Source organism: Calidris pugnax, unplaced genomic scaffold (assembly GCF_001431845.1).
Source record: "Calidris pugnax isolate Ruff unplaced genomic scaffold, ASM143184v1 scaffold404, whole genome shotgun sequence".
In the NCBI taxonomy this organism is placed as follows: Eukaryota; Metazoa; Chordata; class Aves; order Charadriiformes; family Scolopacidae; genus Calidris; species Calidris pugnax.
Window position 1 is genome coordinate 287,538 of NW_015091151.1, and position 18,124 is coordinate 305,661.

Below are 18,124 nucleotides of genomic sequence, written 5' to 3' on the forward strand. Positions count from 1 at the left end.
GTGATTAATCGATCCTGTGTTCTCTGTGCTGATTGCACATTTAAGCTAGCAATGGTGAATAATAAAATGACATGCACAATCTATTTCAACAGCACTTTTTTTGTGCAAGGCTGAGGGAAGCCAGTTCCCACAAAGGGCCACTAAGAGCGTGCAGTCAAAACATTCATTTCAAATCCACATCACATACCAAGGGCTCTGCACTGTGAGTATTATTTCACCCACGTTCCTGTGAGGAAGGCCATGTGGGAGTAGCAAGAAAACACACAGATCCTGGTGAAGAAGATGCTGAACAAGTGCAGTTTTTTTTCCTGATGGAGGCAATTTAGCAAGGGGAAAGCAAAGTTTCTTTAGCGTTGGAGAAGACAACTCCCTAGCTCTGTAAACACCACCACTGCCAGAGCTGATGTAAACTGTAAATAATAAGATACGCACTTCTCACGTTCAGCTTTTTATCCAAGAACCTTTCACAATAAAAAGCAGCCCAGATAGCACATGGGAGCAGGGAAAGAGCCTGAGTGGAGGCCTTGAATGCAAGGGACCCTGGATGTCTGCTCCAGCACTTGAGAGCAACTCCCAGACTGAATTAATTACCCAGCAATGCTCTCCGGGAACTGCAGGTTCCCATTCAGTTGCCAAATTTCAGGTCTAGGTTTCTTCTGGTGTCAGGGCCGTCTTCGGGACTGTGGCAGGGCACAGTCCCACCAAGACAACAGCATAAGTGTGCGTCAGCATTCCATGCTCCCATGCTCCCTCTGCTCTTTCATCTCCCACATCTACCAAGATGGGATACAGCTCACCTTTCATGGAATATCTGTAATGAGGTTGTACAACTTCAGTACAACCTTTGCTCGCTGTGGCAGAGATCAGAGGGCACTGGCTGATCCAGGACTTGCCTCCTGAGTGCAGTTCAGTCCTGCACCAGGTGTTGTGCTTCTACAAAATGTCTAGTTGAGGTTTCTGATCAGCTTTAGAAAAGCACTGGGCTGCTTTGAAAAGTGCTTCAGTGTGAACTGAAACCCTCCAAGGACAGGTCTGTGCTCACCCACAGGGGATCACGCTGCTGTGACCTGCTACTGTGCTCACACAGCTCATTGCCAGCCATTGGGGAAGGGTGCGGGGTGCATCACAAGGTCAAGTCAGTGACCACCCTGCGAGCCTGGGAGCCATGCCAGCCTCATGGCTACTGTGCCTGACCAGCTGGTCATGTAATCCATCCCCATACACCTCTTCCAGTTCTGCACCTTCCTGGAAGCCCCAGGTGGGACACTCCAGCACTGTAATGCGCAGCAAAGCAACTACTGATAGACATAATGCTTGTCCTGGTTTCAGCTGGGAAAGAGTTAATTTTCTTTCTAGTGACTGCTGTGAAAGAAATGTCAGTAATTCCTGTCGGTTTCCTTTCTGCTAAATGAAGTTTATGCTTTTCAAGGGCTCTGTTCAGCTCCCATGGAAGCTGAGGATGAGTATAGACACAACAATGGAATGGCCAATGGAATATTCTGCACCATAGTTGTCATGCTCACTCTATTAATAAGGGTTGGTGGGGGGTGTGGGCACGGAATCTGATCACTGCTGGGATGGAGCCCAAGAGTGACAGGTCATTACTATTGTTATTTTCCTTTTCTGTTATTGTTTCTATTAAACTGTCTTTATCTCAACCTACAAGTTGGGTTTTTTTCCCCCTTTCCTTTCCCCTCCTTTTCCTTCTTTTCTCCCTGTCCTTTGTGGGATGAAGGGGGAGAACTGCACAAATGGCTGCGTGGTCCTAGCTGCTGGCTGGGGTTAAACCATGACAATGCTGCAGCTGGAAATAGTACTGAGGAGCAACAATGCCCACGCTTGGTCAGATGGAAGATCCACCTGATCCAGTATCCACATTTTCTGGCCCAGAGGCAGCTGCTGTCACTAAAAGCTGTTCCCAAGGCTAAAAAACCCTAGCCTGGCTAGTTGCTTGGAGTCGCCCAGAGCTTTGATTGTCCCTGTTCTCCTTCCCCAGACAAATTCTGCAGAAGTGGGGACACCTGTTCGTGGCTGCTGCTATTATACCATCTACTGATTTGTCCTGGGACTCTACAAACCCATTTGTCCCCTCCCAGTCCCCAGCTAGTGAGGGAGAAGCGGTCTGGCTGTGTGTTGCCCTCTGCATTGCCAGTCCTTCTGTGCAGACCCTCAGATGGTGTTCCCCCTGCACCACAGGGAAGGGTTTTGGTGGGGTTATGACAATTAGAGGTGGCTCATCTCCCTCCCGGGTTTTTCTGCCTCTGCAGAATGGCAGGCAGGCAGGATGTCTTCGGGCAGCTCTGTCCCAGCTCTCTGCCAGGGCTGAGGGGAAGGTCGTGCCCAGCACGTAGCACGGTGTGTAACTGGGGGGACACCAGCATCTCAGCCCCACGCAGTGCCTCCAGCCGCGCAGGGAGAGTGGCTGCAGCCCGTCACTGCCTGTCCCCAGAGAGCCATGACTATTTGTTTGCAGAGGCTAGGAAAAAACAACACAGACAATTTCGGGGGCTCTTCCGAAGAGGGAAACCGCACGCCTCCAGCACAAAGCGGAGTGTTTATTCGGGAACTGCAGAGCTCAAGCACACGCTTGTGGGCCAGACCTGCAAGGTCACAGCATGGGCAGCCTCGGGACAGGGTCAGCACTGACTCTGCACACAGCCAATTCGGAGATACCCGTCCTCCCCGGGGACGGGTGGATTTGCCTGTTTATTTCACACGGCTCAAGAGCAAGCAGCAGAGCGAGGGGAGGTGAAGGGAGTGATTTAACACCACCACAGACCTCAGGGGCTGGTGCTGGAGGGCTGGATCCAACCCAGTGCAGGGATCCTGGCTCTGAAGCCTGGCAGGTCCGTGTCCAGCAAGGTCAGGCAAGACCCATGAAGCAGCCTGTGGACAGCAAGAAACCTGCAACGCACTGGTCTGTGCCAGGGTGTATGCACACGGATTTGCGCTTTTGCCTACAGTTTTGCCTGTAGAATTTATCTGTTTCCCATCTTTTCATGTTTCCGTCAAGGCAGGGGGAGGAAGGGATTACCTGCTTTCACAGGCACCATAGTTCGTCACGCAGAGCTACTGGTAGTCCTGCCCCCAGAGAAGTGTGTTGCAGCCAGGCAAGTTGCTCCCAGACCTGCCTCAAGTCAGGGAGAGAAAGACAAGCCTGAAAATTGCTTCTCTGTCATTGTCATGCAAGACAAAACTGGAAGAAGCGGCCCCCCACATCCTGCTGGGGTGACAGTGGCGTAGCTCCCCCAGCTGCCTGTGTTGATCTCCCAGACAACCTTGGGTTCAGGGCCATGTCCCTGACTGCAGGGAGGATAGGCAGGTCTCCATATATCACCTCGCAGTAGCAATGCCAGACGGCGGTAAACACAGATATCATTGAGGCTTGTAAGAAGCTTTGACTCAGATATAGATCCAAAGCCCAGCATGGCTGTGTCTGTAGTGACAGCAGTCCCATGAGACAGGTCAGGTGGCAGAATCCAGCCCTAGGTCCAGCTGTCCCTTGGGCAAAGGGCTTTTGGGTAGTGAAAGCCATGTAGGGGGCCAGCACAGTGAGATGTACCCAAGGTCGGGGGTGTTCCCCTACCGAGCAGTTCCAGTGACACTGTAGGAGTCTGTGGCACTGGAGTTGCTGAGGTTGCTGGACACTTGGTTGACCTCCTCCAGGCCCTCACTTAGGAAACTGAATGAATGAATCAGTGGGGGTGGCCCAGGGCTAGTTGAACCAAAATGTGGAGATAAAGGGGAGAGAAGCAGCACCTGACACACTGTAAAATGTCCAGCGGCAACAGTTCATGCAACTGAGACTGGCCAGAAAGTTTAACCTACTTACACAAATAGGTAGAGGGCAGAGAAGAACCTAATGAGGTTCAGCAAGGGCAAATGTAGGGTCCTGCACCTGGGGAGGAAGAACCCCAGCCACCAATACAGGTTAGGGGTGGAAAACACTTCTGAGGAGAAGGATCTGGGAATCCTGGTAAATAGCAAACTTTCCATGAGCCAGCAATGTGCCCTTGTTGCCAAGAGGGCCAATGGGATCCTGGGCTGCAGAGGGAAGAGTGTGGCCAGCAGGTCAAGGGAGGTCATTCTCCCCCTCTGCTCTGTACTGATGAGGCCACAACTGGAATAATGCGTCCAGTTCTGGGCTCCCCAGTTCAAGAGGGACAGGGAACTACTGGAGAGAGTCCAGCATAAGGGATTGGAGCATCTCCCTTATGAGGAAAGGCTGAGAGAGCTGGGGGTCTTTAGGCTGGAGAAGAGAAGGCTGAGGGAAGACCCTATTAATGTTTACAAGTACCTAAAGGGTGGGTTGAAGGAGGATGGAGTCAGACTCTTTTCAGTGGTTTCCAGCAATAGGACGAGGGGCAACGGGCACAAGCTGGAACATGGGAAGTTCCATTTAAATATGAGGAAGAACTTCTTTAGGGTGAGAGTGCCAGAGCCCTGGAACAGGCTGCCCAGGGAGGTCGTGGAGTCCCCTTCTCTGGAGATTCTCAAGACCCGCCTGGATGCAGTCCTGAGTAACGTGCTCTGGACAATCCTGCTTTAGCAGGGGGGTTGGACTAGATGATCTCTAGAGGTCCCTTCCAACTCTGACAATTCCATGATTCTGTGACTCTGTGAAATTCACCCATAGCAAAGGGGATGCAGCTTTGCTCACATCTGCTACAGAGCCCTGCTGGAGAAGAAGAGTCTGCTTTGTTGCTGATGCTGGTGGGAGACAGGGAGGTGACACTGGGCTCTAAAATGAGCATTGTGGGCAAGTCTCTGCCTCTTAGTCTCTCCACTTCAGGGCAGAGACAACTCAAAACTGGGTGCTGGAGTCTGTAATTTCCACAGTGTTACCCCTCACCAAAGGCTTCCCACGGATAATAAAATCACTTCCCTGGGATTTAAAGTAATTCACTCATAAGATCCAAATCTCTTCAGAGATTTTGGTCCTGAGAGATGCTAGTGCAGGCTCTGTACGATTTTAAAGTACATCTATTCCATTAAACACCTCTAAAGACTCTGAGTCCACAATGACTCTTTCTTTTACCAACTTTCCTTACAAATCTATCAGGTTCTACCCCGCTGGGAGATGGCTGGAACGAAGAAACATCCACAGTACCAGCTCTCCAGTGTCACATGGCAATGTTTTGCTGAGTCAAGAGTGATTTATCAGACCTCACCAGGTTTTGGAGTGACTGAGTAGATTGGGGGGGGGCAAGGGTGAGAAGCTGAGTCAGTCAGTCACAGTCTGAGCACACACCCAGTTCCATACTGAAACACCCAGGAATTTCCACCCCTTCTTCCATGTTTCATATCACCTACAAGCAGCCCAGACTATGTGAAGCTCTTTGTAGAGGTGTATCCAGACATGATATCCCCCTATGGCCAGACAATCATCGAATAGAATCATTTAGGTTGAAAAAGATCTTTAAGACCATCAAGTCCGACTGTTAACCTAACACTACCAAGTCAAATTATGTCTCTAAACCCCACATCTACATGTAAGTTTAATACCTCCAGGGATGGTGACTCAACCACTTCCCTGGGCAGCCTGTTCCAATGCTTGACAACCTTTTCAGTGAAGAATGTTTTCCTAATAATCAATCTAAACCTCCCCTGGTGCAACATGAGATTGTTTCCTCTCATTCTATTACTTGCTACCTGGGAAAAGAGATTAACAACTACTTCACTACTCCTTTCAAGTAGCTGTAGAGAGCAACAAGGTCTCCCCTCAGCCTCTTTTCTCCAGATTAAATACCCCCAGTTCCCTTAGCCTCTCCTTATAGGACTTGTTCTCTAGAACCATCACCAGCTTTATTGTTCTTCTTTGGATGTGGTCCAGCACCTCAATACCTTTGTTGTAGTGAGGGGCCCAAAATTGAACACAGTATCCAAGGTGCGATATGTTTTCATCCTCCCCAGGCACTGTCTTTGCATGATAGAGCATCCTGCAAGATACAGTTTTCAGGATGTCTGCATGAGGCAGAGTGACCCCAGAGCTGTGCAGCATCACACAGTGCTGGAACATGGACACCCTCACCAGCGTGGGACACCTTGAACTTCACTTGTGACTGACAGACTCCCCTGTGAATGACTTGGAAGCCTCACATCTCTTTATGCCACCCATGCTCCTGGCCCACCCTTCCCGTATCAGAGCCTTCCCATTATCTTCTCTGCTGCCACCACCCTGCTGCTCCTTTTGGGGCTGCTTAACCTGCCCCACCTCTCTGGAGGTACCATGTAATCTGCAGTGGACACAGGGGAGGAGCCCTAGAGAGAAGTGGTAACTCAAGGGATAAGCAGAAAGGCAGCAGAGATGACCACGGACCCCAGGTTACATCTTAAGAAACCCAGATGCATGGAATTTCAAACTCTGGAGCTTCTAGGGACCTAGAGACCAAACATCCAGAGAGCAAAGACTGTACATTAAAAAAAAAAAAAGCCTGGCAAAGACCGGAGGCAGGTCAGATCTTCTCACCCCTGAGGAGCTGCTCTGCTCCAGGACAAGTCTTGGGACTGCACAAGGAAGTGGAATCATCCCTGCCATGAAAGGCAGGCCTTTCCCAGAGTACCTGGGATACACTGTTGGGTTCTGCTACCAACCTTGGAGCCACTTTGATTTCATTGTGGGGGGAGGTGGGGGTGGTGTTAGGGGCACTAGAACCTCACCAGAGCATAAGCAGTTGAGTATCTCATGGAGAAAAGTGCTGGTAGAAGATGAATCCCATATACTCCAGCACTGAGTGTGTTAGAAACTGGCCAAAGTGGTGGCATGTCCCTGGTCCAGCAGAATTGTTATACACAGGTAGAATCTGAAGTTCTTCTGTGCTAGCCTGGCATGAGAAACTGAAGGCAGTTTGCAGAGGAGGAGAGAATTGCCACCTCATCCAACATGCAGGAAACTGAGGCAGACCGACCTGGGGGCCCAGCCATGCAGACTGCAGAGCAAGGAGCAGGATCTCAGGATGGAAGCCATTGCACTAAGGAGAAGCTTCCCCTTTGCAGCTCTACTGCAAAGACCCAAAGATGGTCCTAGAGAGCCTGCATGCTGTGTGGGTTGGGGGTTCCAATGAGCAACAGGGAGCTAGGAGCAACCCCTAAAGGATATCCTCCTGTGGGAGCAAGGGACGAGCTGGGTCTTCCCACTGGTTTCACTGGGGCTGCCCATTGCCACCCTACTTCATGAGGGAAGTGTTTTGCTCATAGCCTCGATCCACTGAGTACTGGACCAAGGAGTCATTGGAAAGTCTTCAACACACACAAGCCCTTGGCTAGAGCTCCAGTATGGGTCCACTATTCTGTCTGGATTTCCCAGGAAGGTGATGCAGCCCTTGAACAGGTCACATGAATTTGGCAGTCTCCATCCTCAGGGATTTCCAAAGCATATGGTGCCACAGCCACCCTGACCTCATGCAGTGGACAGTCCTGCTGTGAGGGGGACTGGAATGGAGACAGAGGTCCCTTCCCACCAGGACTGCTAAGGTCCTATGTAAACGCCTTTCAAGCTGTATGCATCCTGTTTCAGACCTCACAAGGGCTCTTCAAGAACTAGCAGTACCTCCCTGCATCTCACTCTGGAAACCAGCAGTGAGGCAGTGTTGCATCCTGCCCTGCCATGCAGCTTCTCTCTTCTCTAAAGGAGGCCATTGGAGTTTATGGTTTAGCAGCAGTGAGTGTAAATTTCCTATCTATCTGAAGTGGAATTATTTGCTGGATAAAGGCACTAAAGTGTTTTGCAGTCTACACAGTAGATCCTGGGCAGAGACTCTCACACCTTTGTATGCTGATAAGGAGAATATTATTACCCTGCTAGTGGTCTGGCCAGATAAGATGTTTTGGGCGGGCAGTCTGCACTTTTTTCAAGCTCTCATTATGCTGCACCAGTATCTCCAGATGCTGTTCCCAGGGAACTAAGCTTCTTTCTCTTTAAAACTGCAAAGAGCAATGGAGAGTTTAGGCAAAGACCACGCTTATTCGGACTCTTCCCTGCCACCCTCTGCAGCCCGTGAGGAGTATGCTGTGCCAGGTAATGATAAGACTACTACTAACTTGACTTTTTAAGAGAGGAGAAAGTATCTTTGTCAACAGTGGTTTCTAAATATGGAGTTAATAATTACCAGTTTATGCTTGGGGCATAGAGGATGTACATTTAACTGCAAATATATGTGGCTTTTTCCGTGTTTTGTTTCAGATCACAAAGGCAGAAGCACTTATAAGGGTTCAGACAAAGTCCCTCAGGCAGCATCAATGTACTGTCTGTTTGCAGGCTGGCAATACTGTCTCATTGTTCTCTTAGCTTCAGGGATTATTATTTTTTTCTTTTCATTTCACCTCTGTAACTTTGTGTCCTCTGCTAAACATTTTTTTCATCAGGGTGCAGATGTTTTACTGTCATCTTTCCTGCCTCGGGCTAGCAGGTGACAGCCAGCTTTGGAGCAGCAGTGGGAGCGTTCTCTTGGACCAGTTAGAAGTGAATGTGAGGGGTGTTTGCTACCTGTGCAAAACAATGTGCTTAGGGGGGGTTGGAAAGGACACTGATTGCAAGCAGCTAAAAATGCTTTTATGTCTCACAACACACTTCGAGAGGGGGAGGAATTCACCTTGGCTGCAGAGGGATGTGCAAGGGAGGTGTACTTCAGTAGTTAAACTGAAACCCTCTGCAGATCCTGCTACTGCAACTTGTAACCTCATCTTCCCAGGCAGCTTCCTGGCTTTGGCTGGTGTGGATGCCAGAGCCATCTCCTGCTGGCTGTGCCCTGCTGCCTCTGATACTGCTTCACGCCAGGGAACAGCCTCCCGTCTGGGGAAGGTCTGCTCGGCTGTACCTTGTGCAGTTTTTAATCTCAGAGGCTGACACTGTCTCCGGTCATGCTGAGATGCCCCTGCCACGACTGAGAAACTCAGGCACTGTTGTTGCATTTGGCCTTCACATCTGTATTACATCCTGCTGTGCCCCTTCTCTTTGGTCTGTTTAGGCTGGATTTTTTTTCGGAAAGGGGCCATCTTCTCCCGTGTGGTTCCGCTGTGCTCAGAGCAAAGGGGACTCCTGGAACTATCCTACAAAAACCAGCAATAAAAGAACAGAAAAACTGACAGCAAATATCAGAAAGTAGGATTATTTTGTACTTCGTGGTTGTGATGGTGGCTGTTGTTATTATCAGGCCGCACTTGGAATCCCATGCCCAGATTTGGGCAACTCAGCACAGGAAAGACAAAGGCAGCCTGGGATGGGTCCAGTGCAGGACCACCAAGACTGCTGAGGGCTGGAGCACATCGCATACAAGGGTAGGCAGAAGAAATCAGGCTTGTTCAGCCAGGAGAAGAGAAGGCTGTGAGGATCTCATTGCAGTCATTCTCTGTTTAACAGGGGTTACAGGCTCTTTTTAGAGGCGCACAGGGAAAGGACAGGAGGCACCAGGTCCACGTTGCAAACATGGCTGGATAGAAAGAAAAAAAAATTAACAGTGAGAATGGTGTGGAGACCAGAGAGGTGGGCTTTGAGGTATTCCCAGCTTCTCTGGGCAGGGTCCTGGACAGTCCAATCTAACTTTAAAGTTGGCCCTGCTTTGATGAGGACATCTGAACAGAGATCAAATTAGATCCTTTCCAAGCTAAATTTATGCAAAATTAGTATTCATTATTAGAAGTGTCTTGTGTAAAGATCTACTTTGGGTAGAGGCTGGCTGCTACTGTCAGTTTTACTTTTTTCTGTCCTGGACTATGTTTTTTCTTGTGTTTAACAGAAATTCAGGATACAAGAGCTGTAGTCCCAACTAAGCCTCGGAAGTCCTTCTCACCCTGCCAGTTCTCCCAGCTGGACAAGGGAATGACAAAATTGAAAGGAAATTAAAATCTTCACTGATTTGACCTAACACTTCAGTGCGAGCTGAAGCTATGAAAGGAGAAGCCGCTTCCTGAGCACACACTGTTACGCATCTTTTAATGCAATGGTGATTTGTGGTCTGGGGTTTCCTTATTCCTGGTTGGATTCATTGCCTGGCTCCAGGTGGGGCCGTTCACTGTTCTTATCTTGTCTAGTTGGACCTTCTGCTGATGGCAGTAGCTTCCTTGCCTCCTGGTCTGTACCAGCCTTCTTTTACGTAACTAAGTAGAAGTTTAACACAAGTTCAATTTATCTAGGTGAAAGTTCATGGCTTGCAGCCTAAAGCTTCAGCAACTTTAGCTACTTATGCTAAGGGAGTTCTATGTAAGTATTATATCAATGTGGCCTAGCACTAAATGATTAATTCTAAGTGATTAATTTTATTTAAACGGAACCACTAATATTCTCTATTCCTTTGCAAGGCTCTTTGTGGAAGGAGCTGGATGTGATTACATCTGGAAGAAGTGGGTTGTAGTTTTGCTTTCTCATTGTGTGGGTTTTGTTGAAACTATGAATATTGGCGCTCTTGTGGCCTCTTCAGCGCACGTGTGGGAAGGGTCCTCTCTCCCTCCAGGCCCCGGGAAAGTCGTGTTGCTCCTGAACAATATCCTTTGTCTCAAGGGAACAGTCTGGTCTCCTGCTACTTGATCTACGTCAGGTCTTTATTATCATAGGCAGGAGTCCAAGCTAGAAAATGCACGGCTGACGGATCAGAAACCACAAGACATATTGCCACATCATCAGGGATGTTGTCTGTTAGGACAAAGGCATGGAGAGGAAGTTCAATGTTGGTTTCAGTGAAGTTCAGGTATTCATTCACCAAGGTGTAGACGGCTGAGATGTCTTTGCCTCAGGAAGACATTTGCAGCCATTTGCAGCCAATGAAATGGGCATAACTTACCTTGGCCAGAAGGCACTGCACAGGGTGACTGGGACCCAGGGGGTGTCCCTTTCTCCTGGTGGCTGTAGGCAAGCTGCACATCTTGCCCCAATGGTAAAGTCAGCATTGGAGCTTTCTCACAGGTCAGTCCATCTTCAGCCCTGCCATGGCTGCTTCATAGCTGCAGACCAGCTTGGGGCTGCTTTTGTGGCTCTGGGACTGGCCTCCTCACCCCCAGGGGTGTGTACGAGTCCTGTTCTTGTCTCTGGTTGGGTCACCATTCCCTACAAGGTTTCAGCCTAACACACACAAGCGTCTGTGTACAGGAAAGCCCGTGCTCTCTGGCTCAGCCCCTTGCCCCCACAGACCTGTTCCTATGTTGCAGAGATGGCTGTTCTGCAGGGCCAGGCTTTCTCCTTAGTTAATTAGATGAGCATCTTAATCACAGTGGTGACCAGCTGCAGCTCTCTGGGGAAAAGGATAACAACGGAGCCTGTAGTGACATCTGGCCAAGGGATCAGATTGTCCCTTGGCCAGGATGTCATAGCAGAACTCAATTTGTCCTTGTAGATGTCATCATCACCCGCCGCTTGAGAGACCGGGAGCAGCTCCGTAAAAGAAAAGCAGAAGCCCAGGAAAAAGACTCAATTCAATGGGTTCTGAGGTAAACCTGGCTTATGCTGTGGGGTCATTTTCTTGGTACGGTTAACCTGAGCCCAGGCATGGCAGCCCAGCCCCTCCACCTTCACACAAGGACAGAGGAGAGCTGGGCCCCATCAGTCTTCAGTGGAGAAAGGTGATCTGCAGCCTGTAGGTCTAGGCAGACATTGTGGGGTGCAGAGAGGGACGGGGGAGGTGGTGGGTTGGGTGGCAAGCAATCCTCAACCAGGGGACAGGGAAAAAGTTTGTGGCCAAGTGTCCATACCCCTGGTGTGGCCACAGGAAGCTGTTGTGTGGGGCTGGGGAGCAAGGCTGCAGAAGCTCAGTTTCTGCTGGGATGAACTGGATCATGCTCACCACCGGGCCTCAGCAAAGCAAGGGGCAAGGGGCAAGAGGGAGAGTCCTCCACCCCACGCACAGCTCTTCACACCTGTGAAATCCCCTGGCAGGGAGCAGACAAAACGGCAAAGGAGAGGCAGAGGAACCAGGAGAGGACGGGGCCGCCAGCCAGTGGTGGAGATCAACCCGGAGCCAGAACCAGAGCTGGACTCCCAGCCCAAGCCCCAGGAGGAGGCTGAGCCAGTGCCCTCCGAGTCAGCAGCCCCATCTGAGCCGGCACATCAAGAAGAGCTGCCCGTGCTGAGCTTCCAGGATATGGTCAGTGGGATGCAGCCAGGAGTGGTGGAGAGGGAGCTGGCAGCCAGGAGCCAGGATCCTGCGGGTGAGCTGCCAGAGAGCCACTTGCCCCACGGGGGCTTGGGGGGCAGTGCAGTGCTGCCTCATGAGGACTGTCACCCAAGGTTGCCCACCTTATCAACAGCTGGCCTGCAGCACAACTACAGCACGGGTCCCTACCCTACCAAACCTTACTTGGGTGGCTGTGAGAGGGGAGGTGGGATGTTGGACGCAGATACTGCTCTTCAAGACACGGGGAGTGATAAAAAGCCACTACTGTCAGTAGAGCCATTGGCATAGGGTTTGTGGTGTCTGGTCCTAAATAGCTCCTTTTCCTAAGGACACCTCTGTGGCTCTGCCAAGAGCCAGGTTAGGGCAGAGATGCTGTGGAGAGAAGATGCAGTCTCTTGAGGCCAGAGCTGGTCAGGGAGAGCCAGAGCCCAGACACACTCTCTCCGCAGTCCAGCCATGGACTGACACGGGGGTAGGGAAGGGTGCTCTAGGGCATGGGGTCGCTGTCTGCAGGGGTCTACCCCCTTGAAACTGACCAGGACTGAGGCACAGAGGGCACTAAGCTGGTCTGAACAGCAGAGTGTGACTGGCGCTCAGGAAATCCGTTTACAGCTAATGCAGCTTGGGCCAGCAGCAGTTGCTCCCAGATCTGGCTTGGAAAGAGGAGTGCACGTTTACTTTAGCGGTCAGTGGGCCAAACATGCAGGTTGCTTCAAAACCAAGAAAACCTAGGATCTGCTTCAGAGGAGGTGTGTGCCCTCTGACCCCCGGTTACTGCATTTCCAGCAATGTCTGTGCCAGGGGAGAAGAAGAGGCCTCTTGCTGCAAAGCGTGCAACACCCTCGTGCCATGGAGAAAACCATTCTGCATCCTGAGGACTGGGGCACACCACACCAGTCCAGCTCCCAGCCCTGACATCTTGAAATGGGCAAGCATCAGGGCTGCATTTATGTGCCTCTCGCCTTTAAACCCAGGGGGGCTTTACCCTCTCCAACTCGCCTCCACAACCCCTGGGACTGCCGTGTCTTTTGAAAAGCAGGCAGGTCACCAGGAGATACCTAACACCACAGGCAATCACAGCAGCCTGGCCACGGGGGCTTTATGGCATGGAGGGGTAACAAACAGGAGCCCCGCAATATGAAATGATCTGTCTCTTACATGACTTATAGGTGAAGAGGAGGTCCTGAAACCAGCAGAAGCAGAAATACCAGAAGCTTGGAATACTCCTCTGGAAAATGAGCACCAGGATAATGAATGCAGCACACACCTTCTATTTTAATTTTCTGTTTGGGTTTTTTAAAAAATATTTTTACTCCTGCCTGACAAACTCCAGTAAGTGTTGCAGAGGGATTTTGACCAGCTCCTTCCCTGTGACTAATAAAGCCCAAACTCTCCCGATCACTCCGCTGTCTATGCTTCTTTCAGGTTACAATGGGAGGTGGGGGGCTCCCACTTGTGCAAAGGCAGTCATTTGGGAGTTGACTGCTGCCAGGGTGGTGGTCCTGTGTGGTGCCCCACCACACTGCAGATTAAGCCTACAGACCTGCATCCACCCATGTTTCTGAAAGGCCCTTCTGATTTGCAGAAACACAAGTGACTTTGCAAAGCTGAAACCCACCATGGTTTTCAGCTCGCTGGAGCTGCCTGGCTTGGGCTTTTTCCTGCACCTGATAAACTCTAGAGCCTCTTGTGTTATTATCTTCAGTCTGAAGGTCTTTCTCACAGTCTGTTTTCCTCCCCGGTAAACAGCTTGCTTTCCTAAAGCCTGGGAAGCATTTTGTTTTTGATTTCTGGGCAACCTCGCTCCGACCTTGCTGAGCCGCTGCGTTAGGCAAACAAAAGATGGTTGAAAACAGCTGAGTGCGACAGGATGAAACTTGGCTGAACCATACACTTTTGTTAGGGAAATGCCATTTAGAGGAAAGACAGGAGATACTGCGCACAGCTGCTGTGTCCCTGGCTCCCCAGCCACGCACCCAGGATTTCTCCTGCAGCCAGGAAGGAATGGGAGGACAAAGAGAGGAATGAAGCCCTCTTTCTCTTCCCACATTTTGGGTCTTGTGGTCTCTTCTCCCATGTGTGGCAAAGGCAGTGGCTCTCTTACATTCCTGTAACATCCTGACACAGGGAGTCTTTCTCCTCTTAGGGTGGGTGGTGGCCTCTATTGCCATGATCTGACTTTCCAAGGGCCTGTCTCCCAGAGCACAGGGTTGACAAGGCACTGAGGTCACCCTTGATTTTGGGGTTGCATGGATTTTTTTTGTGGTTCTGGAGACATTGCTGCCACTGTCCCAGAGCCCTGCAGGCTCTGTGTCTCAGCAGATGTGACATCTCATCAGTGACACTAGAAGCACCATGTCATCACTGATACCCAGTCCTGCTTTGGTCTCAGGGACATCACACGAGGGGCAAGTGCTTGCAAGCCCTTAACATAGCCTCCCCACTCCAAAATCCTGGGGTGACCTCTGCAGTTACACTACCAGAAGCTGTAAAGCACCTGGTGTGTGTCAAAGCGGAAAGCACACAGCAACCCCATAACCATGCAAATGCAGCACATTCCCTACAGGCAGCTCCTGGACAAACAGGTCTCCCTATGCAGGTGTCCTGGCACTGTTTCAGTCTCCATAGACATCTCAGCTAATGCAAGGTTGTGCTCTCCCCTTGAGTGACTGATACCAGTGGGAGCAGAGCAAGAGCTTGCACCTTCTCACCATGAACTATCCAAACCTCGTTCATAACCCCAAATACTTAAGGCATAACCTTGTGGAAGCCCTGCAGCATGGAGGGAGCTGTAGCCTGGGAGGATGCTGAGCCCAGACCTTCATGGGGGTGAAGGCAAATGAGGCAACTGGCCTGAAGAAGAGGCAGAAGCAGGAGGCCATGTTATGGTTGAGCACCATCACAAAAGCTATGTTGGGGTCCTCCTGCGAGTGTGGTGTCCATACCACCTTTCAAGAAGGCTGGGCTGTAGAGTCTGCTGCTGCCAGGCAGGTCAGGAGAACCTTCTGCCTGGCTGAGCCCCATATGTGCCATGGTGGAGGCCAGCAGGAGCTGGTGGCTCTTTCCAGCTCTCCAAACCTCTGCAATGCTCACAGGGAGAGGGAATCAGCCACACTGCCCACCTCCATGTCTGCAGACATTTAGGCTTGCCTGATTCCCAAAGCTCTTTATATTTTGGGGAGAAGCAACTTCTGGGATGGTTTAGACTCATCTCACGGTCCCTGTCAGTCAAGGAGGGCGCAAAACAACCATGTTCCCACCCCTTCTGGTGTTGAAGTGGAGCTGTAGGAGGGGGTGAAGGCCTGGCAGGGTGAGATCTCTGTGAACACAGGGCAGCGCTCATTGTTGAAACAGACCTGGGCAGCGCTGCTGATCCTGCACTGCCAGGGCTGGGGCTCACGGGAATCAGAGAAAGCACCTCTGTCCATCTCTGCAGAGATGCCTTTGGTGGCCATGAGTTCCTGGAGTCACCCTGGGTACTGCCTGCTCTGTCTGAGAGCTGCTTCCTCTCTGACTGTCTCCTTTGGCAGCTGTAAAGAAAAGCGTGCCTGCAAGCAACAAATCTTATCACAAAACAGCCAAGGGAAAGATAAAGCTCTCCTTATCCGCACTTTCACTTGAAATCTACTGTTTTTTCTCTCTGACAAGAGGACAGATAACAGAGCTCTTGCTCGTAGAGATGGGAGTAAAGATAGAAACACCGGTGTCTGTGTACACCCCTGAGGTAGGTCCTGCTGTCCGAGTGGAGCAGGGGATGGACCGGCAACGGTGGCTGTGTGGAGGGGAGGGAGGCTGCTGTTTTGGAGATGCACTGCATCACCTTCTCCCTCCCTTCCCTCCTTCCTGAGCCTCAGAGAGATACCTTTACCCAGGGACATAACGGAGTGTCCAATACAGGAAATACTCAAGTAGGGCTTGAGTCTAACATGAAGGGAAAGGCTGGGAGAGGTCAGAGACCTTTAACTGACTGTAGCCTTCTCGGTGATGAAGAGCAGGTGATGGGTGCAGGGAGATGGCTTCTGAGCCTGACAGAATGCCCTCCTCCTCGATGCGCTGTACCGGTGAGAGGGCTGCGTGAAGCTCTTCCAGGACACTGTAACCTGCTCCCTAAGCCACGGAGACCAAGGCAGACATGTTGTGATATGCAGTGAGTACGACCGCTATGATTGTCTCCATGCTCCTGAGATTCACCTTGGTGTTTGTTAATGTCAACTGGGCTGGTCTGAGCATGCTGCTGTGAGCTCATCTCAGGGCCACAGGTCCTGTCCCCAAGTCCTGCAGAGCGTGGGGAGCCATCCTGAGAGCTGACAGCCACGACAGGACAGCTAAGGAAAGGGAAGCTGGCATCACCTTCAGGAGAACCAGACTCTCCTCTGTCCACTGCCAATTACCTTTCAATATCCTTCCAGGAAACGTGCTTCCAGATCTATGGGAGAAGAAAGGTCATTTGGTTTGTGCACCCTGGCTTCACACTTCTCAAATCGCTCTTGTGAAACGGGGTCCCCTGCACCTGCGGAAAATCAGGAATGATTTGTGGCAGGGTGTTGCTCATGGGTGATGTTTTGAGCCAGGAGGATTTTCTGCTCCTTAGTGAAAGTGAAGTCATAGCTAAGCCTGAGCAGAAAGAAATGGGCCAGCAATTTAGAGTCAGAGGCCACCAGACGTCAATTAAAAGGCATTCCACCCCACAAGAGGCTGGTCTTGCAGAGATAAGAAAACTTTCTGGTTGATTTACCAATATTGACTTTAAGCAGTAGATCCTGGTCACAGCAAATACCCACTCCCTCTTTGGCTACCATTTCCTACTTAGAGTGCATTAGCTCTGATTCCTCACATTCTGTGTTTGCCATTTAAATAAATACTGCCAGTTCCATGCCACGGACGCAGGGACTGTGTGCCCAGCTGGGCTCAGCAGTGCTCTACCAGCTGGTCTGGCTCTCTTGTTTCACCCAGAAATCATGTAATGGTAGAAAAGGTTAAGTGGGAAGAGATCTCTGGAGATCTTGAATCCAGCCCCTGTTCAAAGCATGGCTAACTCTGACCAGACTGCTTAGGGCTTTTTCCAACCAACTGTTGACCACCTCCAAGAATGGAGATTCCCGCTTCTACGGTCCCCTTCCCAGGACTGCACCACTCTCACAGGAAGGTTTTTCCTTATGTCCAGCCAGACTTTTCCTCATCACAGCCTTTGTTCCTTGCCTCTTGCCCCATCACTGTGCACTTCAGAGAAGACCCCAGCTTCAACTTCTCTGTAACCCTCTTTAGGACTGCAAGTTAAACTCCACGCTCACCTTCTCTTCTCCAGGTGAACAAACCCAATTCCCTCAGCCTGCCCTGTGCTTCAGCTCCCTTTCTCGACGGCCTCAGCTGAGCTCCAGTGTAACAATGTCTTCCTTGAACCGGATTACCCTAACTGGATCCAGTATTCTGAGTGTGGGCTCCCAAGCAGGAAGAATGGCCACTTGCCTCAGCCCAGTGGCTGAAACTGAGTCCATCTGGGCGGACTGGGAGCTGTGAGCATGACTGTGCCTTTGTCTCCCTCAGACAGCCCAAGGTTTTCACTGATGACACACAGGGAAAAACAGAGCAAGGAAACTGAGACACATCTTGTGTGGGAAACAGTGTGACCTGCGCTTCATTGCTTTAATAATGACTCTTTTTTCAACCCTCTTCTGCACACGCCATCTCCCAACTAATTTACAAAAGCACTGAATGTGGTTCAAAGGCAGAACTGTATGCCCCTGGAAAGTACTGACCTGTTTGTCAAAATGTTTAATTGCAGGCTCATGGTGCAGCTCTAGTGCTGTGTTTTCATACAGCTAAGCATTACATTACATTCTGTGCAACAACTGGTCACCAGTTTTCAGGTACCCAAACCAGTAGCTTTGCCTTTCTGGCGGGAAGGGTCTCCAGTAAGGAAGTAGGGGGGGCTGGCAGGCTGACCCCAGCGGGCAGCTCCGTGGGCTCTGCAGGCAGCTGAGGCCGGGTGAACCCCTGGGGAAGGGGAAGGGGAAGGGGAAGGG

The 18,124-nt window shown here is 50.7% G+C and overlaps 1 protein-coding gene across 1 annotated transcript; it reads left to right on the forward strand.

Annotated features, from left to right (window-relative positions):
* The first annotated feature begins 7,834 nt into the window (after nt 1–7,834).
* On the forward strand, nt 7,835–13,502 carry HEMGN (hemogen). Its single transcript, XM_014959213.1, has 4 exons — nt 7,835–8,017; nt 11,325–11,418; nt 11,864–12,135; nt 13,271–13,502. Exons 1-4 carry the CDS (start codon nt 7,936–7,938, stop codon nt 13,378–13,380), a joined length of 558 nt encoding a protein of 185 aa, XP_014814699.1. The 5' UTR covers nt 7,835–7,935; the 3' UTR covers nt 13,381–13,502.
* Nucleotides 13,503–18,124: the final 4,622 nt, after the last annotated feature.

Bases quoted from the DNA above. Each gene is read 5' to 3' on its own strand.
- HEMGN (XM_014959213.1), top strand. From the start codon at position 7,936: ATGGAGAGTTTAGGCAAAGACCACGCTTATTCGGACTCTTCCCTGCCA. The intron at 8,018-11,324 runs GTAATGATAAGA...TTGTCCTTGTAG, and splicing joins TGAGGAGTATGCTGTGCCAG to ATGTCATCATCACCCGCCGC. The intron at 11,419-11,863 runs GTAAACCTGGCT...ATCCCCTGGCAG, and splicing joins TCAATTCAATGGGTTCTGAG to GGAGCAGACAAAACGGCAAA.